A 19,750-nucleotide genomic window follows, 5' to 3' on the forward strand; every position below is an offset into this window, starting at 1 on the left:
AGCATCTTAATACATTATCCCTTGGCTGCGTTTTGAGTGTCAGAATTATATTTGATGCCAGAGATGGTCACACCACACAAGAAATGGAGCAGCACAGTTAGTATAGCAGTTAGTGCAAGGCTATTACAGCACCAGCAACACGGGTTTGAATCTGGCGCTGTCTGTAAGGAGTTTTGTACATTCTCCCCATATCTGTGTGGGTTTCTCCTAGTGCTCCGGTTTCCTCCTACCCTTCAAACATTTACAGGCGCTTGTAGGTTAATTGGTATATTTTGTGAGCTGGAGGGGCCTGTTACTGTGCTGTATGTCGCAATTTAAAAAGACAAGAACTGCATATGCTAGAATGGGAGGATGGGGGAATTCAGTGATTCAGCAAGCATCAATGGAGAAAAATGGTCAGATTATGTTATTTATAAATATGTTGTGGGACTTAGGAATTTCTGATTGATAATAATGTAAGACTTTAACATAAACAAATATCCTTGGCAATATCATTTATTTCCATAAAACAATTGAACACTTTTTTGAAATTCAGGATATATCAAGGAGAGTGCTTAAGTACTGCTACATCTCCCTTCCTGAGAAGATCACTATGTTAATATGCACCCTTCCTATGGTGTGGCAGCCAAAACTGCGCACAATTCTCCAAACGTTGCTTAACCAGTTTTGTACAGCTACAATGTGCAAATGTACTTATTGTATTGATGATCTTCTTGTTTAGAAAACACCATATATTTATCATGAATAAATATAAATGAGGAAAAAATGTACTATTTTGCATAATGTCACCTTTGCGATGGGCTCTAGCAAAGAGAGGTATGTGGAATTGTGATTGTAAATGCAAAATAAGATGCATTGGGATTCACAAAATGCACTTTCATTAGACTAGGGAAGCTGGATTTCAGCAAGGTCTACTGTGGCACTTTGAAAATTATTTCACTCTTGTTCAATTTGAGTTGTCTTCCTGCTAATACATACAAGGTATCGGTCACAGAATAAATGGAGCCTTTAAAAGTTTCTGTTTCCAGCTTATCATTAGACTAGATTTCACTTATTTGCCTATTCTATCTTATTTCAGCTATTCTGAAGATGTAATACCTCAGCATCCTTGCCTGAAGCTCATTAGTAATTGTGAACAGACTCTTACAACACATACATCACGACAACTAATTACAATGGAAAAGGTGAAAAAATTTGAGGTATGATCGTTCTATATCTGTTTGCCTTTTGTCTTTTCTCTACCAAGAAAAGAGGTTATTATGTGAAAAGATTAATTTTAATTATCTGGTTATCTGTTGATAAAGGGAAAATTATGCAATTATGATTTTATTTACATTTTATATCTGTTTAGAAAATAGTACATGCAAATTATTGATCTTGTGCATTTAGTGCTAAATATATTCTCGATTAGATTTGGGATGGGAAAAATGAAACTCTTCTTGTAGCGGTTATGTCAATTGCCCTTCAAATTATTTAATTCTGGTGATTAATACCTTTGGAAAAGAATTGACAAAATATTGGACCTGGTGCAGAATATAAAGCTGCAAGAAGATTTGGACACCAACATCATGCCTGGTGGCGTGTAAGGTCAGATATTCAAAAAAAAGCGTAATATGTCGTTGGTTATGCACTGCATATATAGAGTCCAGATCGTAGGTTCTTGACTTTAGATTTTGTGAACTTGCAGATTTTTCTTCTTAATTGAGATATTCAGAATTGTGATTGATGTCATTTTGAATGAGCAGAGAGAAACTCCCAAGAATTCTCCCTAGGGAATGAAATGAGTTGACTGCAGTTTGTAATGTGGTTTAAGAGGCCAAATGATTTTTTTTCTGGAGAAGAACTGCATCTTTCTGCCATGGAAACATTGCAGTTTAATTGTATGTGTACAGTGCCCAGCAGTGTTTTGTTTCTCCTGCTTATCTGTGACTCAAGATTGTGCTTCTCATAGCTTCAAAATACAGGAATTTCCATTCTTTGTGCATTTTATCTTCTGGTCACTCTGCCTCAAGCCATCATTCTCCAGTTCAATAGCTAGTGCTATTTCTGCTGTTTGCTCAGACCACAACTAATTTAAAATCTAATGAGACACATGGGAACTTTTTATCCATTAAAAAATGGGTATTTGATTTGGATGGAGCCTCAGTCAAATGTAATTGGAACTGTATCATTCTGAGATTTTAATGTTAACTCAAGAGGTTTGCCTCGGGCTGCATTTCAATTTAAAAATAAGATTTCTTTATTAAAAATGTAACTTGATACTGTAAATGCATTTCAAGTAGATATAGTGCATGAATCATGAAGGGCATCCATTTTAAACCAGTCTTTTGTATAGTTGTTGTCAACATTATTTTTAAATTTTAGACAACTGCCAATGTTTCAATCCAGTTTCAATGTACCATATTGTGCTCTATCATACTGCAAGAAAAGCTGATGTTGCCTGATTTAAATGTTTTTGGCCCTCCAAGTATGAGTGAAACTTGAGTGCAAATTAGAATGCCGGAGTTTTGCCATTGCTGACTATGGTTGCATTAAAGTGGTTGAACATTTCTGTGATATAATGAGACAGCAATCATCATTTGAGACCATGTTCCTCACGGTTCTCCTGATGTTACGCACTTTGCACTACTAATTGCCTCCAAAGTAACTAAGGGCTTCTGCCATGGATCTGTGAATCTTTCAATAGCAATTTTCCTCACACCACAGGAAGCCGGGAAATTTTCTGTTTGGTTAGAGAGGATCTGGACTTCAAACAAGTACATTCAGTATCTTAAGGTGGTGTTAATTGTTGGCACATCTAATTCTCTCAGGGTAGCAACATTGGTCTCCCTGTCACCAAACCCCACGTTAATTTCAATTCAAAGTACAAATGAATCACCAATATCTAATTACACAAAGTGTATCGTGAATGGATAGGTCCAAATTTGCAGTTAGTACGGATCACGAAATGGGTTTATCTCGAGGTGACTCAAGAGGCTGCAGATTATTTTTTTAAATTTAGAGATACAGCATGGTAACAGGCCCATCTGGCCCATGAGCCTGCACCACCCAAATAGACTAATTAACTGACAAACCCTGTATGTTGTGGAGGTGCTGGAAGCAGGAGCAAAAAACAAATCGGAACTGCTAACATAACTTTGGGTTTTGTAAATCTTCGTCCGCGAAGCCAAGCCAAAGAAAAAGAAAAGAAAGTCGGAGGAACTCAGAGTTCAGCATCTGTGGAAGCAAAGGGGTGATTGATGTTTTGGGTTGAAATCCTATCAAGACCGAGTTGACTGAGGTTTGTCCTTGTCTGCTTGAGTCTCTTATTATTTGTGAGCAGAGCCTTTGTGATCTAACAGGATCACAGAAGGGTAGTATTGGTGTTTGATAGGGAGCAGGCATTGAAAAAAAATGAACAAAATCAGCTCAAAACGCTGAATGCATTTAACATTTAGAAAGTTTCAAATCTACTCCGAATTATTTTTTAAAAACTTGATTAATTAGAAAATAGTTTTAAAAAGTTTAAAAATGTTTTAAAGATTCAAGAATCCTAAAATATTCAAAGCATTTAAAAGTTTATAAATTAAGTAATATTTGTCTTAGTGTTCTATACCCATTTCCTACTGTTAAGTGAATGATGAAGCAGTTCTTGCATTGCCCAGTCTGGGTGAGGTTGTTAGGGTTTCCTTGCCAAACTCAAAGTGGATTCAGCATAGTAAAGATGTTGAAAGTCAGCAGTGAACTTGGGTTGGAATCCTGATGTGACTTTCAGATGCGCAAGTAAATACCAATATTCCATCATAAAATCCAAGCCATTAACATAGAAGCCCCTTGTGTGGTCGTTTCTTGTATATTGTAGATACAGACAATCCCCAGATTACGAACAAATTCTGTTATCTGGGTCTGTCTATAAGCCAAATTTGTACGTAAGGCGGAGCAGGTACTTATGGTTCTTATTTAGTGTTTGTGAGGTAATATTATGTGCATTTATGCACACGTTCATAAGTATGAGTTATTCATAACCTGGACGTTCATGACCCAGGGACTGCCTGTACTCTTGTTTCACTACTGACTTTAGTAAGGTGGACTACTAAAAATTGTCAAGCCAAAAAAAATGTAAAGGGACTTATTTTAGAGGTAATAGATAAAATAATAAAAACTTGAGTGAAATTCACTTGAATTTCAGCTCCTCATAACATCAAAAACAACTCACGCAAACACGATGATATAGACTTGACGACTTTTTAGAGTTTGATGATTTGCTGAACTGATAGCTCGAATCTATGACAGAAGATTTTTCTCCTTATCAATAACTTGACTTCTGACCACCCCAGCTTTCACTATGCAAATTGACCATCTGAATGGTCAATAAAGTTGAGTCTTACACATTAATGAGTAATTTGCTATGAATCCAATGGGATTCATCTAGACAGAAATTTCAATGTTTTGTTTCACATTCCCAATTATCCTCTTTTGGACAATTAGAATTGTGGGACTGGTGTAATACAACAGCAAAATTTTAACATAAATGATATGAAATTCCTCCTGGTAAAATTAGTCAGAAATCCAAACATGGTGGTGCGAAACTTGTGGCACGTATATCTCTTTTCTGATGGTAGCAATGAGTACAGAGCTTGTGCTGGGTGGTGTGGATATTTGATGATTGCTGCTGCTCTCCAATGGCAGCGTTCCCTGTAGATGTTCTCGATGGTGGTGCAAGTTTTGTCTGTGATATCCTGGACTGTGTCCACTACCTTTTGCAGGGCTTTTCGCTCAGGGCCATACCAGACCGTGATGCAGCCAGTCAACACATTTTCCACCTCACATCTGTAGAAATTTGCTAGGAGTTCTGAAGTCATACCAAATCTCCACAAACTCCTGAGGAAGTAGAGGCACTGACATGCATTCTTCAGTGTATTGGGTCCAGGAAAGATCCTCCAAGATAGTGACTCTTGTAAGGTAAAAACATCATTAGATGGGATGTTTACAAGTTTTCTCCCCATTTTCCCCCAAGCAACTAACTGGCTTTCCCTTCTAAGCATTTGTAATTAGTTAAGATAATAGTAAACATTCGTGCTACAGTCTATTTTATAACATCTCCTCCCTGTCGCATTCTTCATCCGACTCCGGATCGATCTCAGCATTTTTTGACGCCTCCTTTGAAGTGAGATAGTCCCGCTCCGTAGCTTGTAGAGCTTGATATTTCGGAGGCAGATCATCGCGGTTGGCAAAGGCTCTTTCAATGGTCCTTGTGACCAGCATTCGAATGCATGGAATACAACAACAGCCACAAGTGATAAAAATGGATACAGAAATGAACAATCCTAGGAAAAGTTGTCCCAACATTGTGCCCCATTTCCCAAACACTCCATGTAACCAGGACAAAACAGGGTTAGAGACTCCAGATTGGGCTTTTAATTCCTTTGCCAATGCCTTAAGTTTTGTCAGCCCCTTAGTGAGTGACCCATCTGGCCCTGTGTTATTAGAGATAGAAGGGCAGCATAGATCGAACTGGAAGTTGCTATCCTTGTCTTTATCTATCTTCAGAATAACTTTGGCCCCGCATGGATCCGAACTACTCTGTTGGCTTGTTTGGCAACCCATCAACAGGAATGCCCATACGGCCCTCGGCATTGTCCACATGAGTCTCATCATATTTTCCAATACTCGCTACTTGTTGTTTTGCCTTGGAGCAAAAGGCAAAATGATGCCAATTATTATCCCCTGGTTTGTCAATTCTTACCGACCAATCTGTCACGGCGGTAACAGTGTATGGTCCAGTCCATCTAATTTCAGTCCAATGTACCTTCCCTGGTTTACGGATATACACCAGGTCTCCCTCCTTCACTGGAACTCCTTCAGTGTCCGGGTTCTCCTTATTTGCATTCGCCACCTGTTGTGAAACTAAAGCAACCATATTACCCAGCATCTGCATATAATGGTCCAGTTCCACTTCCCTTTCTTCCCAATTCTTTACCCAGGCTGGATCAGTCTTTGGACCGGGCATGGGTCGACCCGTTAGAATCCTGTGTGGTGACAGGAAGGTATCTTTGGCCTGCTCTTGTCGCATAGACATCAGTACTAATGGCAATGCCTCGACCCAATTCAACCTGGTCCCACCCAAAACCTTTCCTAATTTGGATTTTTATCGTCCTGTTTGCCCTTTCTACTAGCCCCTGGCTCTCAGGCCTATAGACACTACTGAAACGGTGTTTGATCCCTAAGTATTCTTCAACCTGTCGGATCAGCTCATTCTTAAAGTGGGACCCATTATCAGAGCATATTCTGCTGGGGACCCCGTAGCGGGGTATCAACTCTCGCGTCAGCCAGCCTATTACACTATCTGCATCCTCCCTCTTCATTGGGACAGCCTTCAACCACCGTGAGAACCTATCTACCGCCACTAACAGATATCGGTATCCTTTGTGTTTTGTAGGGAATGGCCTGCCACCTTAATTAGGCTTAGAGCCTGGGGAAGACTGACAAGTCTCCGTAAAACCAGATCATGTTGGAGAGATTTATTGTCAGACTCCATACATGACATCACATACATCCAGAGACTATGAGAGAGAGAGAGAGAGAGAGAGAGAGAGAGAGAGAGAGAGAGCATAGCGAGAGAAAGAGATAGAGAGGCAGATACACAGAGCATGAGAGATAGAGAGAGAAAATGCCTTGCACTGGCCCCACTGGGAGAAAAATCTTCAGATTAACACTTTTGTTTCATGGTTACACCTTTAAAAGGTTCTCATCCTGTGATCACTGGTCTGGATCAGATTGGGTCTCCCACCACTGGGAAGCATCACTCCTTCCTTCCCTCCCACCTCGAGTGAGCTACACGTCAGCCCACAATGTCTGCCCTGATCCCACAATGGTGGGGGTGCGGGAAAGAGGGAGGGAGAGAGGATAAAACAGGATCCCATTTGATGCGGAGCTGGAATTGTGGGCACAAAATTAAAACCAAATTGTATTTCTCTGCCCTGCCCCACCTGGGGATTTCAGGGCAGCACCGCCACAGATTGGGATTGAGAGGGGGAGTGGGTGAGAGGGGGGGGAGAAGAGAGTGAGGGGGAGAGAAGAAAGAGGGGGGAGGGGGAAAGGAGGGAGGGAGAGAGCAAACCCGGACACTTCGTGGCTGGAAACTGGAAACAGGCACTTTTCCTTTCCCTTCTGTGCTTTGTTTCTTCCACCTTATCTCAGACCCTATGCTTTAGAATTTTGTTTCCCTCACCTGTCAGGAACATCTCAGCGCTCCCAGGTAACCACCCCATCTTCCTCCAGCGATCTACACATTTTCGGAGAATCTTTTGTTTCTCCAATGCCTCTTTACTGGCATTTCGCTTCTCTAATTCCTGATTAATTTCCCTAATAACTTGGTCAAAGGTCTTAGCAGACAACTGTGCAGCCATTGCTGCGGGGTCGCTTCCTAATGCCTCTTTTAATTTAGGTTCTTGTCCGTTTAGGGGATCTATGTTAACGAAAATCGCTTTTAAAAATGTCTCTTAGCAGGCCGGATGACAAAAATTTTTTAGTGAAACAGTCTCTAAGTCTGGTCCTCCGGTGGACCTCAGACTGTCCTGTATACTCTGATTGCTCGTCTTCCACTCTCTGTTTTCCCAAAGAGGTCTGAAAGTTAAATTACAACTAGGAAACCAAATTTTTGGGCTATATTTTTGTCCAGTTTCCCTGTACCAATCTATGAATTTACGTAACTTTATCTCCTTGGTGATACTGGGAATACCTTCATTTAACTTGTCAAAGATATTCCGAATAAACCGTGTGTCTCTTAAGATTCTGTCAACTTTTTCATTGATATCTCCTACCTGATCCGGACACAGCTTCTGCAGTCTTTGGTCGTCGCCCTTGTTCACCAGGCAGGCATCTCTGAGTACTCTTTTTGTCGTCTCGAGATCTCTAATGTCCGCTGTGGTATTCCACCACGGCGAATTTGGGAAATAAATTCTTAAGTTTTCAAGTGTACAAACATTATCATACCTACCGGACATTTATAAGCCAGTCTTTATACAATTGAGACCAATAAGCCTGAACCTTCGTTTTCTTTCAAAGCCCAACCTTCACGTGATAGATTTCTCCTCTTAATAACCAGTTTAGGGCAGAAAACTCAGGTCCCCAATTGTTCATAGACCACCTTCTCACTCTATTGGACTTTGCAACGACACAATAAAGACTTTTTAAACTCTAGTAGTTTGTCGGCGAAGCACTTATCAAATGTCACTCAAACACCTTAAGGACTTTTATAGTTTTGTCTGTAAACACTTACGTGTTACAATCCTGGCAGGTGACGACCTTCAATTAGGATCGTCTAATTTGTCTGTTCTCCAGTTCTTACTGACAATCATAGAGATTTTAAATGAGAGAATTTTTGATAAAACAGGCTTCTCTGGACCTTTTTGTCAGCTGGCTGAGATGATTGTCAAGAAAAACAGAAACCGTCGTCTAGTGTCCACTCACCCATCACGTCGGGGTCACCAAATTGTTAGGTCTGCTTTGTTCAAGAATGAGTGAGTCAGACACCAGACTGAGTCGAAATCAAGGTTCTTTATTACCGGATTGTAACACTTACAACTAACAGTGTTAGTTGGAGAAGGCGCATTCTAACGATATCAGCAAGTGGTGTTTTTTTTATACCCCAGGACACGCACTTAGTAAATTATCATACCATTACATTGTCCAATGAATAAGCTGTTGCTACCCTTCTCTGTTAGTCTTCTGCACATCATTCTTGTTAGTGCCAAGCTTATCTTGAGTGTACATCTGCATTCTGTTACTCCTTAGTACTGGGTGACTCCTTCTCCGGTCCCATCTCATGATGTTTTTACCTTACACTCTTAAGAACTTAAATTTGCTCAATTTCTCCACCTCTGATTCCCCAATGATCACTGGATTGCATACCTCTGGTCTTCTCTTCCTGAAATCAACAATCAGCTCCTTGATTTCAATCTCACTCATGTCTGCTTTTTCATCGCCCCTTATTATACCAAGCACTACTATGGTAATGTCAGCAAATTTGTAGATGGTGTTGCTGTCGTACCAAGCCATACAGCCACAGGTGTAAAGTGATTAGAGCAGGGGGCTAAGAATGCAGACCTGTGGTGTTCTGGTATTGATGGAGATTGTGGAGGAGTTGTTCTTACCAATCCTCACTGATTGAGGTCTGGAAGTGAGGAAGTCAAGGATCCAATTACACAGTCAGGTGTTGAGTCCCATGTCTTGGAGTTTGTTGATCAGTTTTGAGGAAATGATGATGTTAAGAGACTGGTTTAAGAAGGATGCCAAACTGTAGTTGATAAAGAGCATCCTGATGAATTCAGCATCGTATACCTGGTTTACTGACCAGGTATTCTAGAGGAGTTTAGGACATTTTGGTGCCCACATTTTGGTCTCCACAGTTTGGTGTCCACAATTTGATGCTGGACATTTTGCCACCCACAATTTGGCGCTGGGCATTTTGGCACTAACAGTTAAGTGGATTTCATGTGGGGTGAAGAAAGTGTGGGAATGTCACTGCGGGGCTAGAGGAGTGCAGACATATTACCGCAGAGTGAAGGGAGTGCGGATATGTTACTGCGGGAGACGAGGGTGTGGATATGTCACCGAGGGGAGAGGGGAGTGCAGAGATATCACTGAGGGGAGTGCGGAGCTGTCACTGTGGGGAGAGGGAAGTGCGGAGGGTGAAGGGAATGTGGAGATGTTACCGCAGGGAGAGAGGAGTGAAGAGATATCACTGCAGGGAGAAGGGAGTGCGGAGCTGTCTCCGTGGGGAGAGGGGAATGCGGGAATGTTACCATGGGGAGAATGGGAATGTGGAGATGTCATCGCAGGAAGATGAGATTGCAGAAATGTCACCTGGGGAGGGGGAGTACGGAGATGTCATTGCGGGGAGAGGGGAATGCAGAGACGTCACCAAGGGGAGGGGGGAGTGCAGCGATGTCACTGAGGGGAGAGGGGATTGCAGAGATGTCACTGAGGGGAGAGGGGATTGCAGAGATGTCACTGAGGGGAGAGGGGATTGCAGAGATGTCACTGAGGGGAGAGGGGATTGCAGAGATGTCATTGAGGGGAGAGGGGAGTACAGAGATGTCACTGAGGGGATGGGGAGTGCAGAGATGTCACTGAGGGGAGAGGGGAGTGCAGAGATGTCACCAAAGGGAAGGGGAGAGCAGAGATGTCACTGCGGGGAGAGGAAAGTGAGGAGATGTCACCGAGGGGAGAGTGGAATGCGGAGACATTACCGCGGGGAGCGGGGAGTGGGGAGTGCGGAGATGTCACCATGTGGAGAGGGGAGTGCAGAGATGTCACTGAGGGGAGGAGGATGTACAGAGATGTCACCGCGGGGAGAGGGGAGTGCGGAGATTTCACTGCGGGGAGAGGGGAGTGGTGGAGATGTCACTGAGGGGAGTGCAAAGATGTCACCGCGGGGAGAGGGGACTGCAGAGATGTCACTGAAGAGATAGGGGATTGCAGACATGTCACCAAGGGGAGGTGGAGTGCAGAGGTGTCTCTGCGGGAAGAGGGGAGTGCAGAGATGTCACTCAGTGGAGAGGGGATTGCAGAGATGTCACCAAGGGGAGAGGGAGTGCAGAGATGTCACTGAGGGGAGAGGGGAGTGCAGAGATGTCACTGAGGGGAGAGGGGAGTGCAGAGATGTTACTGAGAGGAAAGGGGAGTGCGGAGATGTCACCGCATGGGGAGGGGAGTGTGGAGACGTTACCGGGGGGAATGGGGAGTGCGAAAATGTCACTGAGGGGAGAGGGGAGTGTGGAGACGTTACCGTGGGGAGATGGGAGTGCCAAGATGTCACTGAGGGGAGAGGGGAGTGTAGAAATGTCACTGAGGGGAAAGGGGAGTGCAGAGATGTCACCGAGGGGAGGCGGAGTGCAGAGATGTCACTGCAGAGAGAGGGGAGTGTGGAGTCGTTACCGTGGGGAGACAGGAGTTAGAGTTCACCCTAACCCTAATTAAAATTATAATAAATTAATAATTAAAAAAATATATATAACAAATTAAATGCTGTGAACATTCAAAATTTTCTAAACTGTGGATGCCAAAATGTCTGAATGGCTACAAAAGACTTTTTTTGTGCCAAAATATCTGGCACCAAACCAAACTGTGGATGCCAAAATGTTCAATTTCATTTCCAGGGCTTTGTGTAGAGCCAGTGAGAGGCCATGCACCATAGACCTGTGGCGACAATAGGCAAATTTGGAATGGATGCATGTTGCTTTTCAGACAGCAGTTGGTTTGCTTCAACACCAACCAACTTCCTCACTGTTGATATGAGTGCTACTGGCCAATAGTCATTTAGGCAGGTTACCACACTTTTCTTGGGCACCGCTACAATTGATGCCTGTTTGAAAAAGGTGGGTACCACACCCTGCCAGAGTGAGACGTTGAAGATATCTGTGAATACCTCCATGCTCTCTGCTCTCCCCTTCCCCTCGGTGACATCTCTGCAATCCCCTCTTCCCTCGGTGACATCTCTGCACTCCCCTCTCCTCGCGGTGACATCTTTACACTCCCCTCTCCCCACGGTGACATCTCCGCACTCCCCTTTTCTCTCAGTAACATCTCTGCACACCCCTCTCCCCAAGGTATTTCATCGAAGAAGGTGCCAGTAGCAGTCTTTTGTCTTTCCTTATTAACAATATCTTACCTATGTCGATACAATTATTTCTCTGATATCAACCTTTTCGGACATAAATGCTTGATATTTAATCTTCTCATAACTCAGACTCCTAATATCTTCTGTCCTTCGATAGTATTGCTTTCAATGTTAGATTGATAATGGTAATTAAACTGATGATGTGGTCTGGCTGGGGGATTATCCTCTAGCTTATATTTAGCCATTTTAGCCACCAAGTTTACAATTGATTTTATTGAATAAGGATCTGAAAGATTAAACTTTATCTTATCCTTAAGTGAAAAAAAATCTATGGATACATGAAATCTGAAATAAAATTGCAAAATGATGCAAATCCTCAGCAGTTAGCATTTCCTTTACAAGTGAAGATTGGTTGATTGCTTTGTGGTACGGGTCCTGTACAGTTGGCAAAGATGGCCATGAATTTGTGGTTTCCCTTGTCATTCTTCATCCACTTCCACTTAGATCTCTTGATCTGCTACATATTGAGAGCATTTATAGGAGTAAAATCTGTCTCATCCTCTTACTGAGCAATTCATTTTCTGCTATAACAATGGTGTGGATATTTTGCGTTCTCAACTATGACCCCATTGGGCATTACCTGTTGGTAAAAGTATGTTTTGCATATTCCAAATTGAGGAGAAAGGAACAATATTGTTCAATACGTTATCATGTTATACGTTGTATTATGTATTGCAATATATTGATGTTTCTGTTTTTACTGTTCGATTCTGTATTCTATTCTCCTCATGTATTGTTTACTTATAATATGTTTAATAAAAAGATTAAAAAGGAAGAAAGGGTGTGAAGGTATGAAAAGAAGATGACATCTATTGTGATAAAGAGAAGGGATAAATGAAATTCTGGTTGTGAGAGATATGTTGAGAATATAACTTTGTGAGGAAGAAGGATGCTGACAACTGAACCACTGACAAATGCAGCTTGGAGCTAATGTTATATCCTTACCCTCACCTCAACATTAGATTATCCTGACAGGAGAGAAGAAAAAGATTTGCAAAATATGACTTTAAGATAGAGAAAGAGACAGGCATTAAAGATTGAGAAACTGATCATATGCTCAAGACTATGAGCAGCTCTTAACTGTGTGCAATACAAGTTGCCATTCTAGTTTCTGGTAACAGTGAGCTGAGTGAGATCTAATGGAAAATCTTCCATGCCTTCTGATGGTTTTAGTCAATGTGTCATGTTTGAGAAAAATTGCATTTATAACTATATATATAGGAGAGTTGCCAGAAATGCTATTAGATTTCTTTATTCAACATTGCACAGAGCAATACTTTGAAAGTTGTAACTTGTACTGTTGCCAGACATGAAATTGTTTCAGTTTGTTATTTAATGTAACATATTTGTAATATTTGGCTGTAGAAATATGGAACTGTTTAGGTGCACTACCACTGTTTCTCATTATTTAAAGCTTTCTTTCATGGATCTGCCAAGAGTTGGTTCTTTTGATGGTTATAGAATACTAAACAGCAAGAATTCCCTTATTATGTTCTTGTCTGGTAACAAACATTTGAAATGTGTACTCTGAGAATATAGTTTCTTTCAATATCTCAAGCAAAACTAAAGTTAGCGTTTCTTCAGTGTGTGCAACAAAATAAATATTTTACCTTAGCACAATCTAAAGAGATTGCACAATACATCAAAAACAACAAAGCTTTGTTTTTAAAGATAACCATGTGAGTTTTATGGTTGTTTGTTTGTATATAGTCAGTTCTTGAAATAGCAAATGGGCAAATGAAGTCTTGTCAAGCCTACAGACCTCTGAGGTGTAAGTTTCACCTACTTTCATGGCCAATTTTCATCAGTTCAAGGGATCCTTGGTGGTTGAGTAGTCAAACCCATTGAAACATTCTCACAGACAGTAGACCAGAAGGAAAATAACATAATTTTTAATTAGCTTTTCAAACATTTTCTAGAACATGTAATGAGGATCATTACATGCATCTATAATCAAAATAATGTAGATAAACATTAAAAATGTAATTGTACTTACAAAATTAATTCAATCAAACAAACTTTGTTCAGCTGGTTAGTACACCATTAAAATTAATTTAGCCTTCACTGTGACATTTTCTGGATGTAACTCGTTATAAGACTAGTTTTGAAAAATTAATTCAATTTATTTTTTAAAAATAAAATTTTTTAGACATACAACATGGTAACAGGCCATTTTGGCCCATGAGTCCACGCTGCCCAATTTACACCCAATTAGCCTACACCCCTGGTATCGAACAGTGGGAGGAAACTGGAGCCCCTGGGGAAAACCCAAATACACACAGGGAGAACATACAAACTTCTTACAGACAGCATGGGATTCGAACCCCGGTCCCAATTGCTGGTGCTGTAAACACGTTGCACTAACCGCTACGCTAACCTTGCCACCCCTATTAAGTCAACCAATTTGATTTGTTTTGAGTGAAGGTGAATGAAAAACAGGTCCTGGATTGGACTGAGTCACTGACAGCTCCAGAAGAATTTTTATATTATATCGTGGAAACTTGGATATCCTAAAGTTGCTCTCACTTCCATTATGTTGTGTTAACAACCATAGTTCCATCGTCCATACATCCACAAAATCTGGGCCAGTAAATAAAATTGATTCAGAATTGTGGAACATTGCACTATATTTCCAATCGAGACAAGACTGATTGGTTGGGAAATAGCTGGATTGGATTTGTCCTGCTTTATTGTGATTGGGATATACCCCACAAAATCTAGTTGCTATGGAAATTGCAATTTTGTAAATAAACTGAAATATATTGTCAAGTTCTGGAGTATATGACCTCAGTGTTAAGGCTGGAATGTCCTCTGGGCTGAAGTTAAGCAAGTAATTTTTGAACCTAAGAGACTACTTGAGAAGAGAACATTGACAACTTGATCATTGATCTCCAAGATCTGGGCCTCAATACCCCTCTGTGTCATTGGATCCTGAATTTCCTTACCTCAAGATCACAATAATTTGTAAGATTGATAAAAACATCTCCTCCACAGTCTCCATCAGTACCAGAGCACAGCAGGGCTCTGTTCTTAACTCCATGCTCTTCTCATTTTCTACCTATGACTGTGGGGCTCAGTACAACAATAACACTGTCTACAAATTTGCTGACAATACTGCAGTAGTGAGTTGTATAAAAGGGAGCAATAAGTTAGCATGCAGGAGGGAGATGAAAAACTTGGTTGAATGGTTTACTAACAAAAACCTCACACTCAATATCACCAAAACTAAGGAGGAGATTGTGGACTTCAGGAGGGGAAAACTAGAGGTTTACGATCCAGTGATCATTGAGGGATCAGAGCTGGAGAGGATGAGCAAACTTAAATTCCTGGGAGTCCCTCTTTCAGACGACCTCTCCTGAACTCAACAAATGTCATGGTAAAGAGAGTAGGTTTGTGCCTCTACTTTCTCAGGAGTTTGCAGAGGTTTGGAATGACATCAAAAACCTTGGCAAACCTACAGATGTGTAGTGGAAAGTATGCTGACCAGCTGCATCATGCCTGGTATGGGGGCACCAATACCTCTGAAAGAAAAGCCCTGCATAAGGTAGTATACACAGTTCAGACATCACAAGCAAAACTCTCCCCACCATCGAGAACATATCCAGTAAAATCCTTATTAACTGGCATATGGGATCGTGGATGCCAGATATGCCAATTTTCCGGTTGACTGAGACTCACTCTTACAATGCCTAACTAATACACCTGCATTTAAAAGACAAAAGAAAGTTCAAAATGTCAAGTAATTTGAAAAAAAATTTCAGTATTGTAGACTTTAATTATGTAAAGTTCACTTTAATCAAGTAATTCCCATAACTTAGAAAATTTAAATTAAAATCTGGTGCTGTAACACTGTTGTACTAGCTGCTATGCTAACCATACCACTGTTGTAATTAACTGTCTCACCCCTCCCCCCCCCCCCCCGTCCCCGAGTTTACAGATAAAACCTTACTAATATACCTAATAGTAATAAAGATATAGACTCTTACCAGTCAGAGATAGGGAGACACTTTGGGAGAGTCATCCCAGCGGTGAGTGGCATCGACTGGCTCTTCATCCTGGTGTGCTGGTCAAATCCTCAGTGCAAGCTGGCTTATCTTCATGCCAGTGTCCCAGTCAGGCCACCCGGCACACCTTCCTTTAAAATTCAAATCCCAGTCACGGGTGCTGTAGCAGCATTGTTCTAGCCGCAATATTAACCGTGCCACCATCGTAATTTAACTACCGCCTCCTGTAGGTTTAGAGATAAAGCCTTTTTAATATACTATTAAAACAAAGACTCTTATTAGGCAGGGATAGGGAAATGCTTCGGGAGAGCCACCCTAGTGGCGAACAGATTGGCTGCCTCTTCATCCTGGGCATCACCATTTTATTCAAACACAACTTTATTCAAACAGCTGCTGCGTGCATGGCATGACCAGGGTACTCTGCTGGCTGAATATTTGCTTCCAAGGGTTTGTGTGTTGCTTTAGAGAACATTTACTTTTACAATTTAAAAATTTTATATCAACTTTTATTTAAAACTTGATTTTTAATAATTATATGTATTTATTAATTTCCTTGCTTTTATTGCTAGTTGTTTGAGTTTCTGGTTGATTGAATGCGAGATAATGAGGATTTTCCTATACATGGAAGGCTGCCATCAGAGAGCAGCAGTAATCATCAAGGATCCACACCACCCAGGACATGCTCTGTTCTCGCTGCTGCCAACAGGGAAGAGGTCTAGGTGCCACAAGATTCGTACCACCAGGTTTAGGAAGAGCTGCTACCCCTCCCCCATCAGACTCCTCAATAACAAACTCAGACAGAGGCGCATTTAAAGACCCTTAATTTGCACATTATTTATGATTTTTTAAAAAACTTTATTTAAGATTTTATAACATGAATAACATATAGGATTACATTTAAAAAAATTAAGAATAAAATAATAAAATTACAATACAATATCAGTAATCTAAATAAACTATACCCTCCCCAATAATTATTACACATTAATAACCCGACTCAAATTAGTCCAACCCCACCTTTCTCCCCAAAATAAAGAGTGAAGAATTAATAAAGTTAATAATATATATGAGAAAAAGAACCCACTTACAGAAAAAAACAAAAACATAACCGATTAAAATACTAACAAAAAGAAAAGTAATTAATACTAAGATATCAGACTTAAAAAACATATTTAAATCAAACTTAAATGCATATATTTAACAAACGGAATTAAGATGAATTCAAACTTAATATAAAAAATTAAAGTTAGTAACATTATCTATCAAAAATTCTTAAACAATAATCAATTCTTAAAAAAATTATAGCATGAAAAAAAAATGAAAAAAAAACTTTCTCTATAGAGATAAACCTTCACCAAATATCAACTAACTTCACATGTATCATCATATTAGTCACATAAACCACCATCTTAAAACAAAATTCAAACCTCATTAAGCATTGTACAATTCAATTTTAGTACTCTTCCACCATTTTTCCCTTTTACTCTTGAATAGTTATCCAATAAAAGCTCCAATACCACATTTAAATATCCCCAATCATTACGTTAAAATTCAGATATCCAAATAATAAAAACACATCTACAACGAAATCTATATCTTCAACAAATGGAGCATAAACCACAAACAAAATTCAAGCCTCATTAGGATTTGTACAATTCAATTTATAACTTTCACCATTATTTACTTCGTTCTATAACTAAAATAGCAAAATAATATACACCAGAATTACCACTCCTTTCACCTTAAAGTTAAAGAAAAAATATTTAAAAAAAACTTATCCATCCCATTCACATTTAAATTTCAGATATTCCTTATCTACTGAATAAACTTTACAAAAAAAACCACATCAATTTTTAGTTTTTTAAACAATCAAATACTTTCTTATGCTTTTTTTTAATATTTAAAACAAAAAAAACCCTTCACTCTTTAATCTAATAATACAAAATAAAAGGAAAAAAAACGGGTAGGTTAAAAATACCCCCTCCCATCTAAACCGCGCAATGCGGTAACTCCCAAAAAAAAATGGGTGTGAGATAACTCACACGTAGCAGATGACTTTCAGGAAATAGTGCCTATCCAGTTCTCTCCCCCAACTCTCACTTCATCTTAAACTAACATCATCATTATTTAATATCCCTTTTTTTAAAAAAAAATTAGAAAAAAAGGACAACTCTTCTTTTAATCAGCTCCAACTGCCAAGTCACCATTACAATCATTCCTTCTTGGAGCACGGCTCTTTTCTTCCATCTCTTGTCTCCTTAGAGATCGCGGCGGACTATGTCTCTGTTGAAACTGAGTAATTGGCAGCTCTTGAGCAAATGCTATAGCTTCCTTTGGAGAATCAAAGAACTTTGGTTGGCAACCATCTTGAAAAACCTTCAACACAGCTGGATATCTAAAGGTTGCCTTGTAACCTTTCTTCCACAACAACTCTTTAGCAGGATTGAATTCCCGTCATTGGAACATAACTTCTTGACTCAAATCCGCATAGAAGAAAACTCGATTATTTTGAATCATCAAGGGTGATTTTCTCTGTTGTGCATTTCTAATAGCCACTCGTAAAATTATTTCTCTGTCGTAATAATTCAAGCAACGAACCAAAACAGGTCTTGGACTTTGACCTGAAATAGGTCTTCTACGCAAGGCTCTGTGAGCACGTTTCAATATTATACCTTCCGGGAAATGTTCTTGACCCAGCACCTCCAGAATCCATTCAGTAAAAAATTTTCTTGGGTCTGGTCCCTCCATACCTTCCGGCAAACCAATAATCTTTATATTGTTCCGTCTGGATAGGTTTTCCAAATAATCAATCTTTTTCACCAAATTTTTATTTTGAGTTCGACCATTTTGGTCACATCAAAAACTTGATCCCGTATTTCGTCTATATCTTCTTCACACGAATTAAATTTATCTCTCACTTCAAGCTTAAAAGCTCCAAACTCACCCATCTGTTGAGAATGTATTTTCACCAAAGTATTAAACCTAGTACCAAGTTCAGTCATAATCTTGGATAATCCCTGCATTGTATAAGATAATTTAGATTCAAGATTCACAAAAATCTTTTCAATTGGAAGAGATTTTGGCTCAACAGATTCCTGCTTCTTCTCCAAAGGATCTTCTATTCCTTCCTTCATTTTGGTTGCCTTCCTTGTAGTATGACTACGTGTGGAAACCCCAGCCACAGCCTCTCCAGCAATGACTGGAGGACGCTGGCCGGGGTTTTCCCCAGCCCATAATGTATTAAATTCTCCCAGTACATCAAGTTGTATAGGTTCTTGTATCTCAAGAGATGCAGTTTGCAGCGCCACCTCTACAGTTGACAAATGCCTTTGAGTAACTTTGTTCTAAAGGCTGTTTGGCTCCCTCTTTAGGGGGCTCTACCGATGTAACATAGAGCTCTACATCCGAACACTGTACCTCTCTACTGGGATCCATTTCACGCTGAGTCCCGGTGTCTTTCCTGTAGGTAGGCTCCAAAACTTGAACTTTTGGAAAATGTAGTTTTTTGATGATCTGTTGTCGTTTTTTTTTGCTCTTTTCCACCAATTGTACTATCATAAGTTAAATTAACAGCACTGAAATTATCTAAACTTTTAAAGAATTTTAACGGGCATTTCTAGACAAAACAATAAGATAGAGTCAGGAGAGGACTGGAAGGCACGTCTGATCCTTACGCCATCTTCCCACGCACCCCCCCCCCCCACATTATTTATGATTGAATATTTTATTTTCTGTACTGAGCAGTTTGTACTTTCTTCTTGTTTACATTTCTGTCTTTTGCCTACATATAATTTCTTGAGTAGTTTTTTTTTTGCTCTACTGATAAGTAGAAATTCTGCCTGGGCTGCAGGAAAAAAGAATCTCAGCGTTGTATGAGATGCTATGTATGTTCTTTGACAATAAATCTGAACTTTGATAATTGAAAATAAGTTTGTTGTCACAGTGTACATGTGCATCAAACTCTTACTTGCTACAGCTGAGCAGGCACAAAAAAATACAAAAACACTAAAAAGCAGCTACAATAGTATATTTAGTTGAGTCAAAAAAGATAGAGAATAAATATTCAGTTATCCTAGTGCAAAAA

The 19,750-nt window shown here is 40.0% G+C and overlaps 1 protein-coding gene across 12 annotated transcripts in view; it reads left to right on the forward strand.

The window, feature by feature from the left end:
• The window catches only part of trmt11 (tRNA methyltransferase 11 homolog), a 214,680-nt gene that overhangs the window by 67,746 nt on the left and 127,184 nt on the right, over positions 1-19,750 (forward strand). For 10 of the 12 annotated variants that reach the window (XR_011340616.1, XM_069886950.1, XM_069886951.1 and 7 more), the window contains one exon: positions 1,079-1,199. Coding sequence is in view for 9 of the 12 variants with exons in the window: in XM_069886950.1 (XP_069743051.1) it covers positions 1,079-1,199 (121 nt within the window). In the remaining 3 variants the exon portion in view is untranslated. Of the gene's footprint in view, positions 1-1,078; positions 1,200-19,750 lie in introns of those variants that run through there. The other 2 variants (XR_011340619.1, XR_011340618.1) reach the window with 2 other exon arrangements.

The sequence above is a fragment of the Narcine bancroftii genome, chromosome 6 (assembly GCF_036971445.1).
Source record: "Narcine bancroftii isolate sNarBan1 chromosome 6, sNarBan1.hap1, whole genome shotgun sequence".
In the NCBI taxonomy this organism is placed as follows: Eukaryota; Metazoa; Chordata; class Chondrichthyes; order Torpediniformes; family Narcinidae; genus Narcine; species Narcine bancroftii.